We start from the raw sequence: 7,986 nt of genomic DNA on the forward strand, positions 1-7,986 counted from the left end.
TTGTCTGTGTTTTATAGCTGAAAGATAAAGCGGCTTGTTAATATCGACGCAAGCCTGGTGTCAGAAGTCCAGCAAATGCCGTTGTTTACGATCTTCCTCAATAGAGTACAGTGACAATTAATGAGTAGCGGCCACATTCCTTAAATTGAGTAGCATGTTGACAAAAAGGCCCAGCACGAGTATCTGCTGTCAGCAACAGAAGCATAAGACGCCTTCAAGCTGTTAACATCAACCCTGTGTAAATGTACATGCACACAAGGACATGAGGGCAGGCTTGGTGTAATGGAAACTTTGGAAATGCACAAGTTTTGACAAGACCTTTTTTTTTAAAAGATGCTAGTATTTAAACATCCAGAAAAAGGCTGTAAATCCTTAAAAGACACACACTGCTATGTATCAAACATATCCTCCAAACTTTTTGTCTTACTGTTTCCAGGTTCTCCTTCTAACTTGAAATTGAACGCATCGAAAACATTAGTAGTTGGCATTGGTATCTGCTATCTATTTACTAGTAAGCAAAGAGGTTTCCAATTGTTCTGATATCAAAATTGAACTCTTGATTTTACTTGATTTTAAAAAGGAGAATGTAAAACAATTGTGTTCAGAAATTTTTCTAAGCTTTGCTTAACTCAGCAGTCATATATTTGGGGATTATGTAGCTGGTTTTAGCTATCTTTTTAATGTTTCTTTTTCAGGCTGAAGCCATTCAACAGACTGCAAGTAATATTACAACATTTGGTAAGAACAGCATCTTGTTTGACTGAGTTGGAAGCTTTTAGGACTCTTAACTACCCTAAGACAGACAGTACATGCAACTTCTAATATGTCTGCTCACAGTGGTTCTGAATGCCATCATTTATTGCTCAGGCATAACGTTGCCGATGTCTTCAAGCACTTTGTTACAAGTTTCTATTATACTCTAAGTTAAACTTTAATTATTTTGGCCTAACCTACTTCTACAGTTAGTTTCTATCTTAGCATCTGTATATTCCTTAAATATCATTCAACCGTGAATTTGAAATCAATTGTGAAAATAGTTTAGTGATTTGTTCTCTACTGTTAAAAGTTACTTACAGACAAAACGATGTGTGTGTTTGGTTTTGCAGTGTCAAACTGCCAGTAAGGACACATGGAACTGTCATTGTTAGAATTGTTGCAGGTATTTTCAGAATGTCAGTCTTAAAGAACCATGGTTTTGTGTTTTGTTGTGGGTTTTTTTGTTGGGTGTTTTTTTTTTTTTTTTACATGAACTCAAATGTCATTGTCAAAGAGTGTGCGGCTCAAAAACTTGTCTGAGGGTTATTATGCTGAAGGACTCAAACATAAAGTAGTTTCAAAAGAACTGTTTAGGAAATGCAAATAAATCTTGAAATACAGTAGGAAAACCTTAGCATACAATTCCAAAATGCATGTTTTATGATCTTAAATAGTGCATTTTGAGAATATATTTCCATAGACACTCTTGCAAGTATGTTACTCAAGTTATCTAACTGATGACATTTGCTTTACTTGTTTTTGCATGTACAGAAAATGTCTAAGCATACAGATTTGACAGCTGAAGTGTTGTTGGAAAAGAGAGGAGGTGCAGGAATAATAACTCTCAATAGACCCAAGGCTCTCAATGCGCTAAATCTTTCTATGATCCAACAAATTTATCCACAAATAAAGGTTAGTACCTCTGTTTCCACCCATCCACTATACATACGTTATCCAAAACCAATTTTAAAATTCAGTCTGACATTTAGTGTATTGATTTAAAGAATGAAAGCCTGTGTGAGTGCATTGGCCAGTGAGCTCAGATTTATAGGATGGGAAAGAACAGACAGTTTCAAGCAAGCTAGAAAGAGGAGAAGACACGTCAAAGAAACAAGCTGTCAGACAAAGTTAAATTTAGCATCTGGATAGATAAAGAGACACCCATATTAAAACCAGGACTGAATTAAAAGCAAGCAGTGTTTGACGTTTATACGTCCCTTTTGGCAACACCCAGCTGGTCAGTTGGCATGCACAAATTCCAAGCTATACAGTGGTGTTGCCTTTTGATTGGGTGCATGTTTTGCAGGGAGGCTACATGTCTGAAATAAGACACAAATCATTAGCAAGCAAGGTGCTGTTGGTGTCATTCCTTAAAGAACTTCTTCATGGTTTTACAGGTGCTGTTTCTACAAGCTAGTGAAGTAATGTGAAATTTTAAGCATGAAAATAGTGCTTTTAAATTTAATGATATTATTTATCATATGCACAAAGTCAAATTTAGTACATACCAGTATTTGTAGGATAGTTGCCTGCCTTTTGGTGTTTTGGTAGATGGTTGTGCTGCAAATTTATGCATTCTTTGAAGAACATTTAAAGAAAAAAATACTTAATCTGTCTTGCTGAGTACCAGGCTTTATTTGAAGCACAACCTTAAAAGGTGGCATAATTTTAAGTATGGTTGCAGGTATACAGAAATGTCTTGTCTGTCTTTTATCTGAGTACACTTACTTGAATAAGGGATTATATAAGTATAGCTTGAAGGGCAGAAAAACCCTGTAAAAGGCATCTTTTTCTCAATATGGTTGCACCATTGCTGAAGTCTTGTACCAGTATATTTAATTCAGAACAACAAAAAAAACCCAAACCCAGTCTTTGTCCTTAGCAAAACATCTGTCCACAAATTGATTTGATCCAGACCTTGATTAGCATTGGTTGCAGTCATTTTGACAAAATGACAAAATCCATCAACAATTTAAATGCTGTTTTCCTTGCCATGAGTCTTAGATTTAAACAACTTTTATTATTTGGCCTGAAATGTTGTTATATCTTCCATATTCCCAGCTTTCTGCCTCAGCATTGTGTTCCCATTGAGATTTATGTCAGGCCCTGTTTTAGCGAGTGCTTCAGGCATTGGGAGCTCTGCATAGGCTTTTTTGTAAAATACAGAAGGCAACTTTGCTGATCTTTGACGTCAAGGTTGAATAAGCCACAGAGCCAGCAGAAAGACATTTAGCTCTCAAACTTCAGTTTAAGACAGACTATTCTAAGTATGGTTTGATTTGCTTTTTGAAAAAGTAAAATAAGAATTATAGACAGTATACAGAAAAATTTTTTTTTGCACAGACTTTAATCTTACATGAAAACATTTACTTCTTTTTAGACTTGGGAGCAAGATCCTGAAACTTTTTTAATAATCATAAAGGGAACTGGAGGAAAAGCTTTTTGTGCGGGGGGTGACATCAGAGGTAAGGACTATAGTCACTTAAACATTTGACATATCTTTGCCAGTTACTACTTTGCACTGATTTCCCTTATTTGGTGTGACTCAGGTAAATGGAGGCTTACTACACAACAGTAAAAAAGATTAGTTGTGCTGACTTCTTATGACATCTTGATGTGCAGATGCTATTTAAGTTATTTGTCAGGAGACAGCTGTTGGAACATTGTATAAAAGAGTAAAAATTGGGTTTTCTGTGAATAACTGGTAATGGCAGCCAGTCATTCCTGGGAAAGAGGGTTCTTGTCTCTACCTTCATCTTCCCAGATTTTCATTACTGACAGCTTCTTTACAAGAAATTTGAAGGGTCCTAATAGGTAGCTCTGTTACTGTTGGATAATTTGTGTCTGATGTTTGAGAGAGCTAGATACAGACAGCTGACAATGGTGATCAATGTATCTGTAATTATTTTGTAATTATGAACTGTAGGAAGTCTCCAAACTGTGAAAATTAGCAGTTGTTTTAAATCTTAGGTAAACAAGCAGCACAGATTATTGTTAAACTATGACCAGCTCTAACTGGCTTCTCATTTTTGGTATTCAGAGTCTTCAGTGTAATCACTTTTATGTGGCTGTTCTATATGAAATACCACAAACAAGACTACCAGACATTAGGAGGTGTTCCATAGTATAGAAGATGGACTGCACTCTCACAAGTAGTATGTGACAAAGTCTGCAGCATAATAGAATTGACTCAAATTTGAAACTTTGTGTTCATATTTAAGTTTGAGCAAATCTTCTCAAATAAAATAAAGCAGGATTAAGTTGCTGTTTGTTTGCTGAAGGAAAAAACTGTTACGTGATTATTTTTTTTTTTTACTTGTTATTGTATTTTCTATTAAACTTAGTTATCTTTAGAATTTTTATTTCTCTTAAGCCATCACAGATGCAGGAAAAGTTGGAGATAGACTGGCACAAGATTTTTTCAGAGAAGAATATATCCTGAACAATGCCATTGGTATGTTTAATAGCAAATTCTGAAGCAGTGCGGTTTTCATAATAGTGGGTTTGAATGTAAATTCACTTTCTCTCTTTGCTAACCTATAAAAGACTGTGATAACATAGTAGTAGTAACATAGAAGTAGTAATTATTTTTTGTTTTAACCAAGTTCAGTACCAGTAGTGTAACATACCTCATTTTTATACCTTGCATGCAGAATTTGCTTCTTGTGTTTAAGCTATTATGATAGCTACCTTATCCCATCCTTCTGGGTAGTTATCTTTGTGCTATGGATGAATTAAATCTTAGATGCAGACAGTGCAGTTCTGTTTCACTGATTTACTTCAAAGACGACCTGAGATAAAAATAAATGCATGGAAAAATCAGTATCACTCAGAAAGCAGAAGATCAAATAATGTTAAAGTTTTTCATTTAAATGAACTGCATAAATGAATACTCAAGCTAGGACTTAACTGCCTTAGTTTATGGCAAAGAACCTAGGAGTATGTGGTCTTAAAATAACTAACAGCAAAGATATTGGGTAAAATTTACCAGGGTAAAGGGTATTAAGAAAGGGTATTAATTTTCTAGGATAAAAGTCAAGAGTTGAATGTTTTGTTCAGAAGAAACTTCTCCAAACATATTTTAATTGAACGCAGTCTGAGTTTTTAAACATCGTACCAGTGTTAGTCATTATAGGAGGAGAGGTGAACATCTTGCGTATCAACTTAGGTTGACAGAAGAGCAGAAAGTTATTGGAGTAAGAGTAATTTCTGAAAAGTTATTTTTACTTTGTTTGACAGAGTTTCCATTTTCAGCATTTGTCATGCCCTTCTTGCCTTCATGAAGAAAAATAGCTTAAAGTTTCACATATGTGGGAAAAACTAGTATTACCATGGTAGTTGGACTAGATGATCATTGTAGATCTCTTCCAACTAACTATTCTAGTCTATTCAAATATTGTAAGGGTACATACTTAAAGTTTGGGTTTTTTTAAAGTCATTAGGGTGTACTGTATCTATAATGCATGTAATTACAAAATCTAGATTAACTTTGGTATGATTGTATTCCTTTAAGACTGAGATTTCTGCCAATAGGATTTATTTGTATCTTATAATTTACAACTTAAAAATACACAGGAGAGCTGCTTTCACAGCATTTGCTATTGGAAAGGCATGCTTCTGTAGAAATTTAGTTCAAGGGCTAGCATCTAGAGCCCATGCATTAGTTTATAAGTTTTGTAAGAACAAAGTTAAAAATGCAATTCTGTTATATTTTCTAAGTACTCATTTGAAGGATTGAACTGCCTTTTAAAATAGTTCCTTTTTTAAACAAGGATCTATAGAAAGCTTGCAACAGAAAAGCTAGCAACACGGTTGCAGCAGATACTTGTATCAGCAATCTGACTGAACTAAGTCTGACCTGAAAACACTGAATATCAGGCAGCAGTTTCATTCACAGTGAACTCCTGAATCCTTCCATGAATGGTAGTTGAAAGCATCATGTCTTCACTTTTATGCCTCCTAAAGGCACCAACAGATGAAGTTGGTAGATAAAACTGTGGTACTTTAGGACATTATCATCTCAACCTGCCTGCGCCACATTCAGGGTTGTAACATACAAAGGAGTTGGCAAGACAGAACATGTTTGCATTGCAGTAGTTTATTTTCACATTTTGGCTGAAGTCTACCAATTCATCTGGCTTTGCAGTAAAGTACTGGAGTGCTTGTACACACTCTGTGCTGTTAATCCAGGCTGTGAGATGGGTGAAACAAACTGCTGTGTTCCAGCATCCTACAAAGCTATTTATAATAGCCAGATGTGGCTAAATTGTCAGGTACTCACATAGCAAACAATCTTACATTTAATGGTTGTATGATGTTCTCTTACAACAGTCAGAATGCAGTAAGTCAGTAACTGGTGTTTCTTTTCATTGCTTAAGAATTACATAAATTACCTTCATTATAAATGGATATTTTACTGTTTAATTTACAGTTTATTTTCTGTTGCTCTTTCTGAAGTAAGACATGGGGAAATGTGTCATGTACACAGTTAGTCACAGGCCTACTCTTTTGAAAAAATGTACAATTTTTTTTACATATCTTACAGGTACTTGCAAGAAGCCATATGTGGCACTTATTGATGGCATTACAATGGGAGGGGTAAGTTAAGTACCTTTGTGTGATATCTGATATAATTTGTTTTAAAATAATGTAATCTCTGTACTTGAGCTGAATGAAGTGCACATGTAGCATTTCAAACATTTCAATTCAAGAACAAGCATCATAATCTGAACCTTTGTCTCTTGCTTGTCTTAGTAAATTGCTGCTCTTCTAGTGCTTCTGCTGTTCTTTGATAGCTAGTGCAACTGCTTTCTCTGAGGATCTGGCGATTGCATTGAGAAAAAGAGCAGAATCCTGCCACTGTGGGAAATACCCCTCACAAAGGTTTTCAAAATACTGAAGTGTGAGTTTGTAGATCATAAAAGAGCTGAGATGAATTTTCCACTCAAAGTGTATTAAAAAATAGAACTATATAAAAATACAATTAAAGGACAAATCCTTGAAAAATTGGAAAAATATCATTCTAAGCTATACTTTAACAGACATTCATGAGTTCTGTATTTTTCCAACAAATAATCTGGAAAGGCATCTACTTTCTCACCTCTGCAGTACTCCTAAAACATGAGTTACAAGATCCTGATTTCCCCCCCAAGGCCACACCTTATTACTAAAGCAACATGGAGGATTCTCCATCACCTTGCTAGTTATACTCAGTGCTTATAATTGTTTCAGCAACTCTTGGCTCAAAACACTGTGAGTAGGTAGTTAGAAGAGCAATACCATGCTTTTCTACATGCTAAAATGCTGTTCTCTTCAGTTTGACATACGTTGGATATATTTGCACCATAGCAGGGAGTAGAATACAATAATCTTAAGGTCTTTTGAACAATGAGTTTGACAGTGAAGTCCATCTGCCATATTGTCACTTAGATTTTTATTGTTTTCTTGCATGTCAGTATGATATGGGTGTACAGTCTATTTAAATTAAAGTTAAGTCAAAGACAGGATGCAAGAAGTGGAACACTACATGATCCATCACCTGTCATGACTCTTACCTTTCCATCTTTTCTCACACATTTAATTTTGTCTCTTTTGGTTGTGGTCTTTTCAGCTTGTGATCTAAACATGCAGTTCTTCCCCTTTGCTTCTCTGCTACCAGCCCCAAAGATCTCAGCTAGATAACCATTCCCTCCCCGCCCCAATCTAGTATACATAATTGTTTGCAGCATAAAGGGGACTAGTCTTGTAGCTCTTCTTGCAGAAAAAGTTTTTTATTTAACATAGGAGACCTGAAGTTTTGTGGATAAGAGACAGGGGAGTCCATTTATTTTAGTGAGTTTTGAATAACTGCATGGATAGCTATGAAAGAGCAAAACTGCCCAGCAGCTGATGTCTTTTTTACAGGTCCTATAGATTGCTCATTATGATTGTGTCCTAAGCAGAAATAGAATTCTGTCCTTTGACAGTATTTTTTTGGACTGAACAGAGCATAATGGAGTCAGATGATCCTGCATTACTAAGATTCTTTATTGGTTTCCTTTCTTTTAAGGAGCTTTTAAAAGACAACAGTTAGCCTGAAACTTTAGTTGGGTATCCAAATTTTAGTATAGCATGCCCAAATTTCATTGCGACCTTGACTGCATTTAACTGCCATTAGAGTTTGAATGACTAAGTTTCTTGCTTATCCTCAGTTTGATGATACTAGTAGCAGTTGTCTTCATTTGAGTGTAG

The 7,986-nt window shown here is 35.4% G+C and overlaps 1 protein-coding gene across 1 annotated transcript in view; it reads left to right on the forward strand.

The window, feature by feature from the left end:
* Positions 1-695: 695 nt before the first annotated feature.
* Positions 696-7,986, forward strand: part of HIBCH (3-hydroxyisobutyryl-CoA hydrolase) — a gene marked incomplete at its 5' end in the record, with an annotated part of 45,221 nt that continues 37,930 nt past the window's right edge. Inside the window, 5 exons of the mRNA XM_010290419.1 lie at positions 696-738; positions 1,528-1,668; positions 3,137-3,221; positions 4,130-4,210; positions 6,302-6,354. Of these exons, the coding sequence (XP_010288721.1) occupies positions 696-738; positions 1,528-1,668; positions 3,137-3,221; positions 4,130-4,210; positions 6,302-6,354 (403 nt within the window). The remainder of the gene's footprint in view (positions 739-1,527; positions 1,669-3,136; positions 3,222-4,129; positions 4,211-6,301; positions 6,355-7,986) is intronic.

The sequence above is a fragment of the Phaethon lepturus genome, unplaced genomic scaffold, assembly GCF_000687285.1.
Source record: "Phaethon lepturus isolate BGI_N335 unplaced genomic scaffold, ASM68728v1 scaffold18267, whole genome shotgun sequence".
NCBI classification, from domain to species: domain Eukaryota; kingdom Metazoa; phylum Chordata; class Aves; order Phaethontiformes; family Phaethontidae; genus Phaethon; species Phaethon lepturus.